The sequence below is a fragment of the Hydra vulgaris genome, chromosome 08 (assembly GCF_038396675.1).
Source record: "Hydra vulgaris chromosome 08, alternate assembly HydraT2T_AEP".
Taxonomy (NCBI): domain Eukaryota; kingdom Metazoa; phylum Cnidaria; class Hydrozoa; order Anthoathecata; family Hydridae; genus Hydra; species Hydra vulgaris.
In genome coordinates this window covers 69,030,001-69,051,904 of record NC_088927.1, presented here as the reverse complement: position 1 = coordinate 69,051,904, position 21,904 = coordinate 69,030,001, and the positions used below count along the sequence as shown (strand labels likewise).

The following is a 21,904-nucleotide window of genomic DNA, read 5'->3' as shown; positions in this document are numbered from 1 at the left end:
AGCTAAATTTGCAAAAAAAGACAACGGTTTGAAATCAGATGGGTACTATAGAGTACATATATAAGGGTGGACTAACATATTAAAATTGTACATAAGAATATTAAAAAATCTTTAAGTTGTCATGAGGAGGTAATAATAAAGATTTAGGTTGTCACAAAACAACAATAGAAACTCAATTTTGTCATTAATAACAAAAACATTAAGATACAATGAGGAAATGATCAAATCTTAAAATTAACATACAAGTAGTTAAATCTTTAAGGAATCAAGATCATTAAAACTTTCGTTTGTCGTGAGATTGGCCTTATCAATTAGCAAGATAATCATGTCATTAAAGAAACCAATCAAATGTAAATTTTTCAGCTAATTATTATATTATTTAAAGTCTTTTTATCATAGCTAAATAAAAAACAGCACTAAACAATAACAACACATGAACAACACGTAATAAAAATATCATTTTTGTGTAAAACAAAAATACACTGTGTTATCTAATATTGTCAGCTAGTGTTTTTATTCAATTATGTTGTGGGTGTTGTTATTCAATGCTGTTGCTAGTGTTGTTGTTCAATGTTGTTGGTAGTGTTGTCATTCAATGTTGTTGTTAGTGTTGTCATTCAATGTTGTTGGTAGTGTTGTTATTCAATGTTGTTGCTAGTGTCAGTGAAGAACCCTAAGTTGATTTGGGGATACTGCTTTTTTTCTCCGGAAAGGTTAAGGAAGAGAGGGGGGGGGGGGGGGGGGGGGGGGGGGGAATGTTTTTGAATTATTCCCCCCTCCTCCTCCTTCTCCCATAGTGGTGCCGCAACAACGATTTTTAATCATCATTTTTTCAATCATCATTTTAATCATTTGTGTTTATCTTGTTTAGTTTTATTCTAAGATAAGGAGTTGATTTAACAGCATTTTTTTGAATACATGAATTTACCAGTGGATGATGTTACTTTAAATACGATAAGAAAGCTCTTTTACTTAAGTAATATATGCTTTTGTTGCAAATACCACGCTTTAATAAACGCTTTTGTTGCAAATACCACGCTATTAGTAAATAATTATTGAAAATTGTTTAAAGTAATTTAAACATTTATTAACTATATTTTAGTAAATTTGATTTCAGTAGTTATTAATGTTTTAAATAATTAAATGTTTAAATACTTTAAACAACTTTTAATCAATATTTACATTTTTTTTTCACCTCCTCAAGGCCGAGAAGGCCATTACAGATGAGGAGGCTACTAAATTGTGGTTATAATTCTCTCTCAACTCTATAACTCCGAAACACGAACCTTGATGAACAAGGCGGCTGCGTGGAGAAACAAGTTAAGCGCGGTACTACCAGGAATGTGGTGGCGATTGAACTCGGAACCTCTCGCTTATGAAGCGAGCGCTTTACCATACACCACTACCGCATTTACATTACATAATATATTTACATATAGTTTTACAAAATAGCTTTACATCTTGTATTCGAATAAAAAACATAAGCATTTAATAAACGTATTTGATATTATTTTAATTTCAAAATTTTGATTTAAATATTAGCAAATCTGTTCATTTAACTTTTACTGAAGGTTAATTATTTTTAAAGTGATTTTAAGGCGCCTTTTAAATCAAAGATAATTCAAAAAGAGATAATTACAGTAAACATAATTTTAAAAATGTTACATTTTTTTTAGTAAAAAGCATATTATATCTTAAAAAATATATTTTTTTAATCATTAAGTATAATTTTAAAAAATTATGTTGAATAAATAATTACTTTTACTATGGGTTATTTTAAATAGATCTTAATAAAACTTTTATTAAGTTATTGTAATCGTTACTTTTATCATTTTAAAAGTCAAAAAGAATATAGAAAAGAAACAAAACTTTCTGATAAAAATTATGTTTCCTTTTTTCGTTTTTCTCATTTAAACTAAAGATCCAAAATCATTCATTCAAACAATAAATTTGCACAATAAGTATTAAGACTGAAGTTTTTTACTTTTGTTCATTATCAAAAACAGTTTACTCATAACTGCCAAAAAACGAAAGTTAACTTAACTCTGAATGGATTTTTTTAAATGGTCCTATCTTTCGAGAGAGCAAATTTTTCTAGATTCCATTGTTATAAAACTTTGCAACAATTTTAAAAATTAAGTTTCATAACAACATTCATTTTTTAAAAACTAACATTCAGTTAGTAATCAAAGGTTTCATCATATAATTACATAAAAAAGCTTTTTACTTCATTTTATTGTCCTGAAGAAAAGATGAGCTAAAATAAACTGAAAATTATTTATTTACTACTGCATTTAAAACTTACATTTTTTTTCTTATTTTTTTTCATAAAAAAGCACAAGAAAAATTAAAAAAATATATATATATTTTTGGGCGCTTTTTTTTTGGGCACCCATACCGCTCCAGCGGTATTAAAACAGGCCTGGATTCATCCCTGCTAGTGTTGTTATTCAATGTTGTTGCTAGTGTTGTCATTTAATGTTGTTGGTAGTGTTGTTATTTTTAACGTTGTTAGTAGTGTAGCTATTTAATGTTGTTGCTAGTATTGTCATTTAATGTTGTTGCTAGTGTTGTTATTCAATGTTGTTGGATAGTGTTGTTATTGTATGTTGTGGCTGGTTTTGTTAATCAACATTGTTGCTGTTATAAAACCTTAAATGTCATTAAATAAGAATAATAAAAGTTTTAAAAAAACTGTAAAATGAAGTTATATAAAGGGTCAAAATTTTCAAATATTTATGAGATAATAAAATTTTTTCATTGTAAAAAGAAACAGTATATTCAATTGTTACAAAAGGTAAACAAAAAGAAAACAACATATGCAATTGTTGACATCAAAGGTTAACAAAACTTGTTAAAAAATCATAAGATTGTTTTTAGAAGTAACAAAATAAATAAATATAAAAAAAACTAAGTGAATTAAAATAAATAAAATGAATTTAAAAAAATTGAAAAAATTAATATAAATAACGTAATTAAATGTTTAATGCACTTAGTTACTGTTTAATGTGCTTAGTTACAATTGTTATAATGAATGCAATTGACTAAAATAGAATCTGCTAACGTGTAATTGGCTATATATGAAAAGCCTAATTGACTTGATACCGCAAAAATCAGGTAATATATTTAATTTAAAATTACTATTTGAATTGTTTAAATTGTTTTTTTTATTTTATAAATTTTGATTTTATATCACTAAAGTTTATCACTAAAGCCTAATATGTTTTAATTAAATTTATTTAAAATACTGAATATTACATATTATATAAAGGGCTACATACCTATGCAGTAGATATGTTGCAGGCCACAAGCTATGTGGTAGCTATGTAGTACCTATATAGCAGGTAACGTTTTAGCATTCTATTTAATAGTTATGTATTGGACGGGTAGCCTGTGGGCTATGTAGCACCTATGTAATCAACATTCCTGATTGGTTTTTATGGATCGACCAGCCTTTAGTATGAAAACATTTAAATATAATTAGTTGATAGCTGAAACCAGCAGTAGGAGTGTTTATTCTGCTAAAGCTACATGGATTGAAAATTCATTATACCAAAACATGTCTTAAATGCAATTTATAGTTTATTTATAACAACTTTCCATTATATGTTTGAAAAAACATCATTCCATTTTGTAGGAAAGTCATGCTTTTTGGCGGCGAGGGCTGATATTGTAAAAGCATGTATAAAATGTTCACTACATAGGCAATAGTTACCAAAGTTTGCATTAACTGAAAATGAAAGTACATGATGGGTAAGGAGAGTTTTCACAATGGCTATTAAAACACGGTTGTGGAACAATACCTGCCAAAAAAGAAGATTCTTTTAAAGAGTGCATTAAAACACCAAATCAGTGCATTAATACAGAAACTGCTTAATTGCTAATGAGATATTTGAAGATGATGAATGAGATGATTATGCTAAAGTTATTTTACACTCTCTAATGTGAATTCACTGTCAATCAATGAGAAAATGCTCAAACGCTTACCCGGAGATCAATGCATTTTCAAGTGCTGATTAAATTGAGATGGACAACCCTAATAATAATTGTACTTGAATGAAAGTTTGAGCTCAGCGTATCATCAATAACTTTATTGATACTAAGGTTTTAACAGTTGTTTCTGGTGATAAATGGGTATTTGTTTATCGAGTTCCGTTGACTCTACCAGATTCTAATTTTTGTTTTGTTCTGAATAGTTGTCAGGTCAAACATTTGATGAAGTTAGTGTATATTAAAAAAAATCACATTTCTCTTAAAGCCAACAAAATGTTGCATGTTTAAGAAAAAGAGCATTTAAAAGTTTGTCTTACCAAAGTCATAAAAATTCCATTCAAGGAATGATAGGCAAAAAATGATGTACAAATAATGTTATATTTTCTAATGTTCTGAAGCTATTGTCTTTAGAATTTTATCTAAATTGCATGATCTCATAAATTGCATGATTTTTATAAGTACTATCATTGTTCCAAAAAATGAATATAAAATTTGAGATGAAAAATGAGAAACTTTTGAATAATTCAATAAATAATATACAAACTATGTCTCATTTTCAAATATACCTAACTTATTAATGATTATTGTTTTATTATTAAACACATTTTTTACAAAAATATTTATATTTAGTTTCGATTGACAGCTAAGCTTACCTTCCCAACCCTTTCCAGGAAACGCCTGCGGTTTTTTGTTTTGTATGTCCATGCATGAGTATTTTATTTTAGACAACTTGGTCACGGCCGTTTGCAAGTTTTATGATGTGTTGCTGAAAAAAGCTTCAAAAACAAAGAAAGCAAAATAAAAAAACAGGAAATTAAAATAAACTTAAATAGAAAATAATGATAAAAATAATTTAAATAACTTGTGTACTGATTTTACTTTTGTTTCTTCATAGTTGTTGTTATTTTCCGCAACAAAATTCGGTAAGTCAAAGCAAAAAAAGCAGTTTTAAACATTAAAAAGAATGATTTTTCTACATTTTATTTGTTTGTTTTTTTAAAGAAGAAAGCAAAAATATAAATTTTCATTTGTTTGTAAAACATTTGTATAATTTTAATGCAACAAGTATATATTAAGGGTTGAATTAAGCGATCGCGATTTGCGAACTGTGGAAAAATATCTGGTCTTCAAAATTTTAGTTTATGCAAAGCCGTGTGTTTTCAAGGAGCAAATTATTATAAGTGTGTTAGCGAGAAAGTTATTAAAAAAAAAAGAAACTAACTTACAACTACAAAAGTAATAACACTCTATTCACTGCATTTTAAAAGTAATAAAACTATATAATGTTATTACTTTTATAAAGCACTTATTACTTTTAAAGTTCATTCTTTGCTCAAACAACGCTAGTAATTCCAAACATTAATTAAAGTAGAAAAGCATCTAGAAAAAATAAAGTGGATATTCAAATATTATTAAAAACTTCAGGAACTTTTATAAATCACTTAAACAACTTTATAAAAATGTATAAAAAGTTTAATGTTATGAAAAATGTTACTAATAGTTCGTAAAAATTTAATTTTAAAATCAACCAATAAAAAATTTTTATTGGTTGATTTTAAAATTAACACGCATTTTTACAGACCATTAGTAATGGTTTTCATAATGCTTAACATTTTATACATTACATTTTTATAAAGTTGTTTAAGTTCCTTAAGTTTTAAATATTATTTGAATATCCACTCTATTTTTCTAGATGCTTTTCTACTTCAATTAAAATTTAGGATTACTTATGTTGTTTGAACAAAGAATGAATTAAAAGTTTAAAATTTAGAATATTAAAAGTAATAACACTATTATAGTGTTATTACTTTTATAATGCAGTTAGTTACTAGAGTGTTATTACTTTTGTAGATGTAAGTTTATTGTTTTATTTTTTATAACTTTTTTGCTTACAAATTTAAGTTGACTCACTCCTTGAAAACAAATAACACGGTTTTGCATCAACTATAATTTTGAAGACCAGTTATTTTTCTAGATTTTGTATTTTGCAATTGCTTAATTCACCCTTGTTGTTTCATTAAAATTTAAAAAAATATACTTAACAAACACATTCCAATTTATATTTTTGCTTTCCTATTTGAAAACAAAGTTAAATAAAGGAAAATCAGTCTTTTTATTGCTGACTTAAAAAGTTTTTTTTTTTTTTTTTTTTTTTGCTTAGCCTTATCTAATTTTGTTGCTAAATGTAACTTTAAAGAAACAAAAATAAAAACAGCACACAAATTATATAAGTTATTAATTTATTTTTATTTTATTCCATTTAAGTTATATGCTTTTTTTTGTTTTTAAAACAATTTTCGCAATGATTAATGTTATAAAACTTGCAAACGGTCGTGACCAAGTTGTCTAAAATACTCACGTGTGGTCACTCAAGACGAAAAACAGCACACATTTCCTGGGAAAGCATGCTTCTCGTTGGTGTCTTTAAAAATGATTATGGCTAGTTTCATCACTCTATCGAACTGCTAATAATCATAATAAGCTAAATAACATTTGATATTGCCATAATAAAATTTGTTCAAATCACTAAATCCTTAGTGCTCTGAATAATTTCGATTTTGGAATAAGATATTACAGATTTTTTTTAAAGATTGTTCCCATTGCAAAAAGGGTATTATAGTAAAGTAATTTTTGTCAATATTATCATGTTATTATTTTAAATCATCATCATGTTTAATCATCGTACCTATCCGTAAAAGTGTTATAAACATTTTAAGTTATTATAGCTATTAATATGGTTTCCTTTATAATAAGCTGTGCTTGGTTCACCCGACCTATAGATGCTGGTTGCTATAACTGATTTTGAAAAGCATCTTCATAACAGAAATTGTGAATTGTCTTCAACATTAAGTGTTTACTAAGATTGACTAACGCTGAAAGGTGTTACGTTTAAGTCTTTTTAGTGTGTTTTTTTTTAAAGTTATTACAAAAATACATTTATTTTATTTTGTTACATATTAAACTTAATACCATTGATATATTTAAATTAACTTGTTTTAAAGATATATACATTTAAGACTATCTGATTTTATGGGTTCTTTAAAAAGTAACCCATAAACACAAGCTTAAATATATACTTTTTAAGATATATTTTTTAACCTTTTTAGCCATTACCTATACAATAATTGAAGAAATTTTCAAACAATTTAATTAGCTCAACGCAAAAATTATGTTGAATAGCAAAATTTATTGCAAATATTTTACGCTACACATTTTCCGCATTTTAAAAATATTAAAATTATAAAAATATCCGGATAACAGTATTATTATTTTTTTTTTGTAATCAAATTTTGCCGCCATATCAAAAAAAATAGCTACATAAAAAAACAGAACAAAGTTTCAAACCTTAAAGTTAGATAAGCAACAAATAGATAATGAAACTGATACTTAAATATTAAATAAGCCAAATTATTTAATTAAGCTAACTTTTAATATATCCACTTTGTTATTCTATGTGCATATGTAACACTCAAAAAACGCAAGAGAAAAAGGTAAATAAAGACCTCTAATGAAGTAAAGATCATAAATTTCTACAATTTTCTGTAACTTATTGAAAACAAATAAAAGAGTGCATCAGAACTTTTGTGAACCATATTACAGGTACGGACATTCTAGTAAATAATAAAAGCTGCAAAAGTAGTAATAGAAAATTATTATTAAAAAAATCAATAAATTTTCAACCTCCATGTAATGCACTTTTTCTTCCATTGATAATTTTTTATTTGTGGATTCAATTTGGAATTTAAAACTCTCTTTATCGCTTGTATTTTTCTTAAAATCACAAAACTAAATTTTTTAATTAATCAAATTAATAAAGCATTATTTATTAATTTAAATAGAAAAATTAAATCAATATTAATACAAACTTTTTACCTGCTTAAAATTAGCACCAACATCTTCTAATGATACCCCCTCAGCCCAGTATTCAGATATACTTCTATTAAATAAATTACTCAAAACATGAGCATTAAAAAGGAATAAGAACAAACAATCAATGAACACTCAAGTGTTACTAACTTCAATAAGACGCTTCTTGATAATATTTGTTGAACCATGGTAACAGAATCTACAGAAATTATTAAGTACGGCCTCTAAAATAAAATTATGTAAATTGTTATTGTTGTTTTTCAAATATGGATTTCTTATCGAGAGAATTTATAAAGAAAAATTTAGCAATAAAATAATTGAAAAACAGAAAGATTTGAGTTAGCATGAATTTTTTAAAACTCAAAAGAATTCTTCAGAAGGTAATGAACAGAAGCTTTTTAAATTCAAAGTGTGCTTTTTCAAATATAACAAAATATATTCAGAAATATAACAAAAAATATCATGCATTTTTGGAGTTTAAAATCTCAACTTTAGGTAAATGCAGGGTAAAGGTCATATCCAAGGCATAGTAATTTAAATATTTTTATGAAGTGTGCAATATTGTGTGCCTCTGTCATTAAACATTATTAAACTCAAAATAAAAAGATTCTAAAAAATCTTGAAATCCTTCAGAAAAGATATAGATTGTCAGAAGAAATTTAAAAAAAAATGGAGATGTATGTTGATTACTCTCTGTGATATAAAAAATAGTAACAACATAAAATACCTAATTAACTGTGACAGACATTATTTATCTTTTCAGAAGAATTTTAAGATTTTTCAGTCTCATCTCTGAATCTATTCTGAAATCAACAATTTTAAATTCTTATATTAAATTGTTTGATGTTTGCTATGATCTTAAAAAAATTTAGCAAGGTTTTGTGGTAGTCTCATTAAGAAGTGTATCGCTCTCTAGTATAAAACTTGATAAAGTATTTTTTCATAACCACCATTTTTTTCTTTCTAGTATTCTATGTAATATCCTCAAGATCTTTTATTTTGCGTCAAGAGATACTTTGTATATCTTGATAAAATATATATTAGATACAAAGTATCTCTTGATACTAAAAACTTTTGAGCTAATTGTTTTCTGATAGAGGTGCACCATATTGCATAGAGGTGCACCATATTGCATAGAGGTGCACCATATTGCACACTTGATAATAATGTAACAGATTGACAGACTTGATGTAACAGACTTGAATGTTAATGCAACAGATTTTTTGCACAAACTAATTGTATAACAAGTTAATAAAAAGACTAATTGGGTAACATAATAAAGAGATAGCTTACAAAAACTTGGCATAAATTGTGCAACTAATTTATAAAGAATGTTTCATATATTTTCAAAAGAAAATATATGAAACATTCATATATTTTCAAAAGAAAATATATGAAACATTCATATATTTTCAAAAGAAAATATATGAAACATTCATATATTTTCAAAAGAAAATATATGAAACATTCATATATTTTCAAAAGAAAATATATGAAACATTCATATATTTTCAAAAGAAAATATATGAAACATTCATATATTTTCAAAAGAAAATATATGAAACATTCATATATTTTCAAAAGAAAATATATGAAACATTCATATATTTTCAAAAGAAAATATATGAAACATTCATATATTTTCGACTCAAAAGTTGATTTGAAAATTTCATATATTTTTTAACTCAAGAAAAAAAAAAATTACACTCTTTACATTATGTCTGAACAGAAAATGAAAATTAGGTGTGTTAAGAAAAAAAAACTTACTGAAATATCATACTGATCCAAATACATAATAACTGGAATATTAAAAATGTTGCATATCGATTGTAATTCCTAAATATGTAATAAATTGTTTTTTTAATAAAATTAAAAAAAAAAAAATTCTTTTAAATAAGTTCACCTACCAAGGTCAACTACACTAAAAGGTCTAATTTATATGAGAAGACATATCTTTATTTAACCAGAGGTGTGGTAGATCTTAAGTTGGGATTTGTTATGTTTTGAACCTCATTTAATTTAGATGAGAAAGAAAGGTAGGGTTAACATTTTTAATTTAGATCAATTTTTGAAATGTAAACTTTAATTCAGACACTTTTTTCAAAAAAAGTAAAAAAGCAATAAAAAAAGCATAAAACTTTCTCTTGCAATCAATATATTCTTCATACATATATATGCATAAAGAATATCAATTATTCACATATATACTGCCTGACTGGCCAAAAACCCTCAATCAATACATTTACCCCATTGGTGACGCTTCATGCGCTATTAAGTTTGCATAAATTGACGCATATATATATATATATATATATATATATATATATATATATATATATATATATATATATATATATATATATATATATATATATATGCTTAAGGTATTGACATTCAGCTATCTAACTGCTGACCTGTCAGTGTCTGAAGTTGTCAACTTTTTTCTGACCTAGTTTTTATGTTGCTGTGGTGAAAATATTACTTTTCTTAAATAATTATGGAGATGCTTTTTTATTACATATTTATATATAGAAATATATTAAGTATTTATATATAGAAATGTAAAAGTTGAAAAACTGATTTCTTGAGAATCTTTGCAATGGTTGAAAATAACTTTTTGAAAAGAAAAAAAAAAAAAGGGAACAGAAAACATAATATTTGTAACTGTAACTTTGTATGTAAAAACGATTGCTGTATAGGAAGTAATATTGATTTACTTAAATTATTATAATTACATTATTATTATCATTTTTATTTTTATTATTGTTGTTATTATTATTATTATTATTATTATTATTGTTATTATTGTTATTATTATTTTTATTGCTAAGATTAATTGTATGTTTAAATTATTTTTTTGAGGCATTTATTTGAGATAAGTATTTCAATACTATTTGTAAATAGCCGTGAAAATTTATTTTTAGAATATATATGATTGATTGATTTGATTTTGATAATCTTTTTGCTTTCTTGATAAACGCCGCAATAACTATTGGCTAACACCTACATTTGTAATTTAAAGCGAGCATCATTAGGCTAGCTGTGCAATTTTAAAACTTAATTTTATTATTAATTTCAAATAAATTAAAAAGACAAAACATTATTTAAATTCTAAATTAAGTAAATAAAATAAAAACAGAAAAACAAACATTTGATTTAAAAAACACAACTGCAAAACAAACTTTTTATTTAAACGACAAAACTTCTATTTAAGTTGTAAACAAAGCAATTCAAATCAAAACATAATAAAGTACGTTTATTTAATTTTTGAATAAAAAATTAAAATAAATACAGCAAAGTTTTTTTAAATTCTATTTTGCTTAAATTCTAAAAAAATTATTGAAATAAAAATTCGAAAGAGAATGTTTTATTTAAATTCCTTATGAAATAATAAAAATAAATTGTCAAAACAAACATTCAATATAATCTAATTATAAATCTTTTATTCAAATTGTCAACAAAACAGTTAAAATAAAATAAAATAAAAACCAAACATTTCAATAATTTTAAATAAAATAATGAAAATAAAGTTGGCATAAATGTTTTATTTAAAATCTTATTAATACAGTAAAATTTCGAAAATTGTCATCATTTGATAAAAAAATTATAATTTAAAGTTAAAATGCCTAAAAACTATTTTAAATGAAAATAAAAATATGTATTTAAAAAAAAAAATTAATTAAATTTTTTATTTCTCATTTTTTATAAAACGATGATTATTTTGATATAATTTCGCTACTTTTAAGACCCAACATGACATTAACAAATATATAATAACAAGTCTTTTGAAGAACTTTTTTTGATAATATTAAGGATCCATTTGATGTTTAAGAAACTTGAGCTACCCCTAAAAATATTTTTTTTTAAACACATTTAGAGAGTGGGAGCAGACATTTTAAAAAAAAGTTGTTTTTAGGACACCATAGTGTGTGTGTGTGTATATATATATATATATATATATATATATATATATATATATATATATATATATATATATATATATATATATATATATATATATATATATATATATATGTATATATATATATGTATATATATATATATATACATATATATATAAATATATATATATATATATACGTATATATATATATATATATATATATATATATATATATATATATATATATATATATATATATATATATATATATATATATATATATATATATACGCTAAGGCATATTCGTTTAGACGCATCAATTTTTTTCTCTTTATCTTAATTTTTTTCTATGTATTGTCAACTGATATGCATGTAAGTTATTGTCAAAATAATTGTTGTGTTATGGGCTAATAAAAACCTAAAAAAAAATTTTTCTATGTGTCTTTATTAACATGAGAGTATGTGTGATATACAAAAGCACATTTTTTAATTGGAATATATCTATAGACGCAATCAGGTTAATAACGGTAATTATTGATTTTTAATCACTTTTACACAAATAAATTGATAAATTTTGGTGTAATTTGATCTTTTGCTCTGCCAGTATCATTTTTCTTGCATTTTACGAAATGCCTAATGGAAAGTATTTGACAGATGCTGAAAAAATACAAATTAATTTATATCGTGGCTCAGAAATCCCACCAGCACTTTCTATACGAGAAATAGCAAGAAAAATTGGAAGATCTGACCATGTTGTACGAAACTACATAGCAAAAGGTGACAATTACGGTGTAAAAAAAGCAACAAACGGCAACAAAGTATTAACAAATCGGCAAATTAATCGAATTCGCTTCGAAGCAACCAAAAATAAATTGAATGCAACACAAATAAAGGATACATCATTATTGCCTGTCACCAATAAATATGTTGCACATATTCTACATACAACACCAAACGTAAAATGGAAGAAACCACACCAAAAACCAATGTTAAAAAAACACCATAAAATTGCTAGATTCAAGTTTGCTAAAAACCATATCATTGGACTCATGAGTGGCAAAACGTAATATTTTCAGATGAAAAAAAGTTCAATTTAGATGGTCCGGACTCTTACAGTTGTTATTGGCATGATCTAAGAGGAATAAATGACCCAAAAACAAAACGAAATTATGGAGGAGGAAGTTTAATGATTTGGGGTGGATTTTCTTATTCAGAAAAATTGACTCTGTGTTGTGGTTTACCTAAAAAGAACTCGATAAAGTATACAGAAATGTTGGATGATGTTCTCATAACTTATATGGATGAAAACATGGACGATAATGCCATATTTCAGCAAGATAATGCTGCAATTCACACATCTAGGCATTCTATGAAATGGTTTAAAGACCACAACATCCCTGTTCTCGAATGGCCAGCTTGTAGCCCGGACTTAAATCCAATCGAGAACGTGTAGGGAATGCTATCAAGAAAAGTTTATGACGCTAAAGCAGCCGGACACCAATTTAAAACTGCTACTGAGTTAAAGTGTAAAATCCTTGAAGCATGGTCCGAGTTGGATCAAACTACACTTCAACGACTAGTGGAATTAATGAAAGGCAGAATTTTTGAGGTGATCCAGTGTAATGGAGGACATACGCATTACCAATTTCCATCTTTTAATGTCAAAAATATGACTGCGTCTATAGATATATTCCAATTAAAAAATGTACTTTTGTATATCAAACATACTCTCTTGTTAATAAAGACACATAAAAAAAATTTTTTTGTGATTTTTATTAGCCCACAACACAACAATTATTTTGATAATAACTTGCATGCATATCAGTTGACAATACATAGAAAAAAATTATTATAAAGAGAAAAAAATTGATGCGTCTAAACGAATATGCCTCAGTGTATATATATATATATATATATATATATATATATATATATATATATATATATATATATATATAAATATTATTTTTATAAAGTGTCAGGCCAAGAGCATTTTAAGTACATGAAGAGTGATTTTATGTTATTATACGCTATTTACATTATGCTTAAAACTTTTTTTGTTTGACAATATTTAAATAACTCTATAGATATTTTTGAGCAGTATTTTAAAGAAGCAGTTAATTTTTATTAAACCATTTTTTTATTGAAATAGTTAACATTTTAAAAATCGCACACCATTGAACTATGCGAGGTAGAAATAGTAATTTACTTTTCTGAAAAAATTTCAAACTTTAAATTTTTAAATATTTTTTAACCCAAACAAGTTTGTATTAATTAATTAAAAAATTTTTATTCAAATTTTTTTAAATTTGCCTTTTAAAGCGCAGGATTTTCAGGGGTAAAAAAACCCAGGTTTTCACTAAATCTTTATATAACATAAGATAATTTCCAAATTTTTCAATTTTTCGGCATACTATCAAATAAATGATAAATTTTGTAAATTGAAAATCAAGAAAAGAAAAAAAAATTATTTGAATCATTGTTTTTGTGTGTCCATAAGAGAGTGCTCAATGTTCTTAAAGAACAGAGCAAAAATAAATTAGTAAAAACACTTATACAATTTTTAGTTTTCAGTTGTCTTGTAGAAGACAACTAAAAATTAGATAAGTGTTTTTACTAATTGTATTTGTATGCTATTTATAGTGTACCATGGAGAGCACCTAAATCAAAATAAATAAGTTATTTTGAGACTTACTTATTAATATGAACTGCACAACTACAAGACCAGATATATAGATTTTTAATTAGAAATTTGAACATCTATTTGCACTCATAACTAATGATACATTTAAAAAAATCATTCTTATGTCACAACCTGTACATGATAATTTATTTAGCAAAATAGTTTAAAAAAGAAAAGTGACAGTTCTTCTGATAACTGTTTAAAATAAAGGTAAACGAATGTTTACCTTTATTTTAAACAGTTATCAGAACAAAGAATGTTTTTTTTTTTAATGTTATGCTATTGTTAATAGTTTTGATTATTTTTGTTTTGTTTTTTGGTTTTTTGCTTTTGTTTTTAAAATAAAATTTAAGAAATAATTTAACTTGTAATTATCTAGGAAGTCTGTAACTAATCTAGGAAGACCTATACCATGAACTAAATGTTATACTGGTGAGCTGTTCTGCACTGAATTTCTTTTTTAAACGGCAACTTTTATAGCCGCAAGATAACGGGTGATGCGGAAGTTATCGGACAAAATAAAAACGTCAATAACTTATTTATAAATAAAAAAACAAACTACTATTACATTTTTTTTAAATAAAGCATTTATCTGTTAATAAAAATATATTATTTTTTATATGAAAAAACATCACCATCTACAATTGATCTCAATTTTGCTCTGACGCCTTTCATATGCGACTGTAAAAATTTTAAATCAATTTCTTGTAGTTTTAGTTTAATGCGATCAATCAAAACTTGCTCTGTTGAAGCTTGCCAATCTCCCTCGTAAACCTTCTGTGCCAAATGTCCCCAAAAATTTTCAATTGGTCGTGCTTGAGGCACATTTGGGGGATTGGATTCTTTATCAACGTAATAGACATATTGGTCCATCCAATTTAGAGAATCTTTAGAATAATGAAAACTTGCTAAATCTAGCCAAAATAAATAGTTAAAGTCTCCATGATACTTGTGAATAAACGGAAGAAGTCGTTTTTCTAAACATTCATTAATATAGATTGATGAATTGATCGCTACAGCCTTGGAAGTGCGAATCAATGGCTTGGATATACCACGGTCAGATATGGCTATCCACATTAATTATTTTTTTGGAAATTTCTCTTTTCCTATAAAACGAACACATTCTGGGCATGTCTTTTTGTTGTTTGTGTAGTATCCAGAATTTCCAGGCATGTTGTCCCCTGCAAAACAAAAGTATTTTTCGCCATCGATGACTAGAAACGATTTTGTGTTATAGAGTTGGTTAACTAGTTTCCTGCTTCTTTTCTTTGCCTTTTTATTGTTGTTCTATAGTGTATTTTGGAGTCTTTTCACGTTTTCTATAATTAATATTCATGTTTTTTAACTGACGACCAATTGTTGATTGATTTACACCGAATTTAATACCTATTTTTCTCTGACTGACCCCTTTTCGATTGTTGACAAGTCTCGTTAATTCGGCTTTCTTTTCTCTAGTCCAGGATGTCGGACGACCAGGGTGCTTTCTATTAGAAAACGATTGAACAGTTTCAAGTCTTTTTAGGTTATCATATATTGTACTTCGAGCAAATCCTTCCTTTTCAAAATGATTTGCGATTTTTTTTTTTTAATATTAGGTTTATTTACAAAAAACATTTTTAGTCACTTTCGAAAAGATTCTCGTTCAGCTGCATTTAACCTCATTTTAAATAATTGTATTTCAAATAATAAAGTTTACATTTTATAGAACGTTTATGTCTACGCATAAAACCACAAAAAATAATTATTATGCTCAAATAATGAATTTAGGATTTGTCCGATAACTTCCGCATCACCCATTATTAATAACACTTATCAGAATAGAATGTTAAGGAACTTTGTAAGAAACCAAAGAGCAAAGAATCAGATGATAGCAGATGATGTTGTTTATTATTAAATCGTGTTTATGATAGAGCTTGTAAAATTCTATAAAATAACAGTAGTTTTCTGGATTAGCCTGGATTTAGTCTGGATGAACCAAGAAAATTACAATAAACTGTTTTACTGTAATTTTTTTGGTTCATCCAAAAAAACAGAATATCTTTTATTTAAAATATAGAAATATAATCAAAAATTTGATGTCTTGTGAAAAATCAGTTCAATATGTTGAATGCTTTTTAATTAATAAGCCTATTTCTTTTTTTTTTTTGTATTAGAGGGAGGCATAGTGCATTGTGACATTTAAATTGTGAAGTTTAAATTACAAAGATGTATACAAATCGAGATAAAACTAAAAAAAATAAAGTTTGAATTTTTATAAAACTAACTTTTTTATAGAAATAATCAAAATATACAGCTAAAGAAGAAAAACTCATCTATCATTTTTTAATGCATGAACAAAAGAAATATATATATATATATATATATATATATATATATATATATATATATATATATATATATATATATATATATAAATATATTAGGGTGCTTCTAAAGAAAACTTTTTTTGAAAATGGCACCCCTGCTGGTCTGCTAGCACCCATGGAATGTGTTCTATAAAACAATATAATACTGGATTTAAAAAATTTTTAATAAAAAATATTTTTAGGGGTTGCTTTGGACCCTTGAACATTAAATCGATCCCTAATATTATTAAAAAAAAAGTTTTTTTAAGTATGTCATAATGGGTCTCAAATGGAGCAAAATTATGTAACAGTTTCAAAAATATGACTCATTTTATAACTAAATTATTATTTTAGATTTTAATGATTGATTTTTTTGAAATTTGTATATAATTTTGCTTCATTTGAGACCCAACATGACATACTTTTGAAAACCTTTTTTTTTTGATAATATTAGAAACCGATTTAATGTTTACTAACTTATATATATATATATATATATATATATATATATATATATATATATATATATATATATATATATATATATATATATATATATATATATATATATATATATATATATATATATATTAGTAAAATATATAAATTAGTAAAAAAACACTTATCTAACTTTTATCTTCTACTTTAAGTTTCACCATTGCTGGATCATCAGGAAGAGTTAATTTTTTACTAATTTATTATTGCTCTGTTCTTTAAGAACATTGAGCACTCTATTTGTAAAATACACTAACATAATTTACATATATATATATATATATATATATATATATATATATATATATATATATATAGATATATATACATGTAAATATATATTTAAACAACTTTAAAAAGTATTCTACACAATAGAGTGCTCAATGTTCTTAAAAGAACAGAGCAATTATATATTAGTAGAAAATCACTTAACTAAATTTTTTCCATTTGACACTGTGTTTCATCAACAAAGATTCATCAGAAATGAATGATCAAATTAATAAAACTTCAATTTATACCAAAAAATAAATTACAGGAAGTTGCAAATGTCTTAACTACTGTTAAGACATTTGCAATTTTCACACATTTTAATTTTCACACATTTGTGGAATTTGCTGACACTATTATAAAAAGAATTCTTTAGAAATGATTACTTATGCTAATTTTTTTTAATGTTTTTTTAAAAAGGGTAGTTAATGTAAATATTATTTGAACTCATTTATTTTTATAGTTTTTAGGAGAAACTTATTTTCGTGCCTACATTTAGAAATTAATTCCGATCTTTTATTTAATAAGTATTCTTGATTTGAATGTGTAATTATTTCAAATTTTTCTTGTAGGCATAGTATGCATTTTTTGGAAATATTGTTATATGCAGGCGCTGTTTTAAGGATAGACCAATTCAGTATAAAATCATCAATATTTTTTTCTTTTAATTCCCATATATATTTTGACAGCATGGTGTCTTTTGAATACTTTTTATTCTTGAAAGATTGCTTATGATTGGCAAAATATTTTTTCCATTCACCCTCTGTTATGCCAATATATTGTTTATCAGGTACATTCTTAGAGGAAACAACACATTTATATACCACATTTTTTGATAAACAACTTCTACTCATTGGACAATTTTATTTTTGTTTACAATTACAATTTTCTGTATAGGATTTCTTTTTTGTTTAACAAAGCATTATTGTGACCTTTTATAATTCTTTCCATACTTTTGTGCAACTGTAGCTAACTTTAATTGTATTTCGATTAAAAATTTTATGTAATTTATAAGATCGCGGGAAATGCTTATCGACCAATTTTAAAAACACTTTTCCTATGTTAGTAGAAACATTTTTGCTATATGGGGGGTTGAACCAAATTACATTTCTAGTTCTAAAATTTGACCCTGAAAAAAAGAATACAAAAAAACGAAATAGAAAAATTTAGTTAAGTGATTTTCTACTAATATATATATATATATATATATATATATATATATATATATATATATATATATATATATATATATATATATATATATATATATATATATATATATATATATATATATATATATATATATATATATATATATATATATATATATATATATATATATACATATATATAAAATTACATCTTTAGCTGAGTAATATTATGTCATACTGATACAGGTAGCTTAAAAGTAAATTTTTTTTTTTAATTCTGATTCACTTACAACAAGGCTGATCAACCACTATTAAATTGAGAGTTACTAGGAAAAAAAAATAGTTAGAGAACAAGGAAACTATCGACAAAAGACTTTAAGACTTGAAAAGTTGTAGGTCAGGAAAACATTAAGATGAGAGTGAGATTATCTAGGAAGAACATGTAAAGGAGTTAAAAAGAGAAATTTCCTCAGGTTCATTTTTTGCCTGCAAGCAGTTGTGTTTTATCTGTATGTATATTTTTTCATCTGTATGCTTATTTTTTTTAGTCGATGTGCATTTTTTTCACTTTATGTGAAACACCCTTATGTCACTCTGCCAATACTGATGTTATAGGTGACTTAAATGCTCATCAGACTGAATGGCTTTAATACCACTGAACCTGCTAACAATAAAGTTCATAACTTCTGTAATTCTTAATCTTGTACTCAGATAATTAACATTGTGACTGGCTTTCCAGACAACCTTAATCACTTATCTTAACTCTTTTATATGTGCCTCTCAAGGAGTCAGAGACTCTAGTTCCTTTTTGTTCTCCTTTTTTTTCTTTAAAAAAACAACTCTTTTGAAAACAATCACCTTTTTATTATTGCAAGATATCAATGTAAAAAAGTGCTGCCTGATACTAAGCTCCATTATTCTCAATTAACTATGAGATTTAGCAGTTTGCTAAATCTCATATCTAATCTCAGAAGTTCTAGACTCTTATGGCAATACACTTCCTGTCATTCTAGTTAAAGATGTTAACCCATTGTTAGACATCCAAACTACTCTGGCTTTCCCTGCTAAAGTCATTTCTCAATTAAACTATTCACCTGCTTGTGGTCCAGACAACATTTCTGTCATAGTATTACAGAATTGTTCTCTAGAACTCTCATCAATTATATCTAAACTATTTAACAAGTCCTCGACTGAATCTTATTTTCCTACCTGCATGAAAATGCCATTAAATGGTTCTAATTTTTAAAACCACTGAAGATCATTCTGATCCCTCTGATAAACATTTGATCAGTCTTCACTCTATTATTAGCAAGGTCTTTGAACCTTTATTGAACAAACTTTTAACACCCCATTTCAACCTAACAACTTACTCTCAGATAATGACTTTTGATCTTCCACGGCTGACCTGCTAACAGCTGTAACTGAAAGATTTTATTGTGCATTTGATGGAGGCAGCAAGTAAAGGCTATTGCTTTAGACATATCAAAAGCTTCCAAAAAAGTTTGGCATGCTGTCTTTCTCCAAACGTTTGCTTCATTAAGTTTACCTGTAAAAATTTTTTCTCTATCTGCTAAGATTGAGCCTCTTTCCCATCGTCATTAAGTTCCATTAATTTCTCTTTTTTATAAATACTATTATGGTCGCTGCTCACAGGAGCTATTATCTCTAGTTCCAACAACCAAAACATATTTTTCCTTGGTCATTCAGCAAAGTCGCATCTTTACACTGTATTTGTCCTTGCATGTTCTAAAAACTTTTATTTGTCTAGTTTAATTTACCTGCACTTTAACCCTTTGGAACTCTTTCGCGTCTTCATGTTTTCTTGACTCATATAACTTACAACCTTTTGAGTCTTCTGTCAACAGTTTTCTCGCTCTTTAACTCTTTTCTTTGTTTTCTAGTAACTCCCAACTAAATAGTAACTCCAAACTTAATTGTGGTTGCTTGCATCCTTGTTATGAGTAAATTTGAATAAAATATTTAAAAAAATATCATAAGTAATATTTGCTAGAAATTTCAACCATTACATAGAAAAAATAAAACTCACTGTTAATCTAAAATCTTCAAACTCTTGAGCGTAGTAACATATAAATTTCATTTTTTTATTTTAGCTAAAGCAACAATAAACTTGAAATAATTTGTTTAAACATACTTTATACTAAGTAACTTATTTAACAGCTTCAAAACTTTCATAAATTCATGCTAAAATATGTTTTGGATCAATTAAGTTAACCTTGGATCAACTAAAATTAACCTTTAAAATTACCCTTTGGATCAATTAAAATTAACCTTTAAAATTAACCAAACTTTATCTTTTTACAACATTTTATTTAACTTGCTTTCTTGTCGGTTTGTTTATTTATTTTTTTGGTGTCCGCGCAAAACAAACACAAGGTCAGCGGTAATAATAAAAGAAATCGTTAAAAAAAAGTAATTAAAACAAACAACGCAAAATATACTTTGGTTTAGAGTAAAAAAAAGAAATCGTTGAGAAAAGCAATTAAAACAAACAATAAACTACAAACTTTGAATGTTTTAGTTTAGCATAAGTAAACTTTCTTAGCAGACTAAAAAGTAAATAATAAAAATAAAACTTTTTAAAAACAACGTTTTAAAAATGGACTAAAAAGCAAAAAATAAACTATTTCATGGGACCCAAGGACTATGTGTACGTACACAACCTGAAATATCTACTAAAGTCAATGACAGAAAATGTTGGGCGCCAATTGGAACAAGTTGTACTCAGTTTCCCAACATTTTCAGTCGATGAATTTAATGGATATTTCTGGTTGTGTATGTACACAAAGTCCTTGGGTCCCATGAAAGAGTTCATTTTTTACTTCATCTTTAAAATGTTGTTTTTAAAAAGTTTTTTTTATATATTTTTTATTTAACTTTAATTCATCAAAATTTACCTTTTGAAATACTTTACGCAATTCAAATGTGAATAACTAAAATTAATTTTAACAAACTATAAAAATATAAAAAAAATTTAAATTAAAAATAATATAAAGATTACGAACTTTTTTTTTCTCACTAAATTGTGGAAGCAAGTAAAAAAAAAACAATAAAAAATGAAAACTAATGCCATATTTATTGTATTATTTTATATAGACAAACATTAAACTTTTAATGAATAAGGAAAAAAATCAACAAGTAAATAGTAAGTTGGTAACATTCTGTATGATGTGAATAAATA

At 25.4% G+C, this 21,904-nt stretch overlaps 1 protein-coding gene across 3 annotated transcripts in view; it reads right to left on the bottom strand.

The window, feature by feature from the left end:
* LOC101237027 (tRNA (guanine(10)-N2)-methyltransferase homolog) overlaps positions 1-21,678 on the bottom strand; it is a 75,545-nt gene extending 53,867 nt beyond the window's left edge. Inside the window, exons 1-5 of one of the 3 annotated variants that reach the window (XM_065804261.1) lie at positions 21,621-21,678; positions 9,628-9,696; positions 8,011-8,084; positions 7,867-7,930; positions 7,675-7,779 (exon numbers count right to left, since the gene is read on the bottom strand). In XM_065804261.1, the coding sequence (XP_065660333.1) occupies positions 7,675-7,779; positions 7,867-7,930; positions 8,011-8,084; positions 9,628-9,654 (270 nt within the window). In that variant the 5' untranslated portion in view covers positions 9,655-9,696; positions 21,621-21,678. Of the gene's footprint in view, positions 1-7,674; positions 7,780-7,866; positions 7,931-8,010; positions 8,085-9,627; positions 9,697-20,752; positions 20,904-21,620 lie in introns of those variants that run through there. The other 2 variants (XM_065804259.1, XM_065804260.1) reach the window with 2 other exon arrangements.
* Positions 21,679-21,904: the final 226 nt, after the last annotated feature.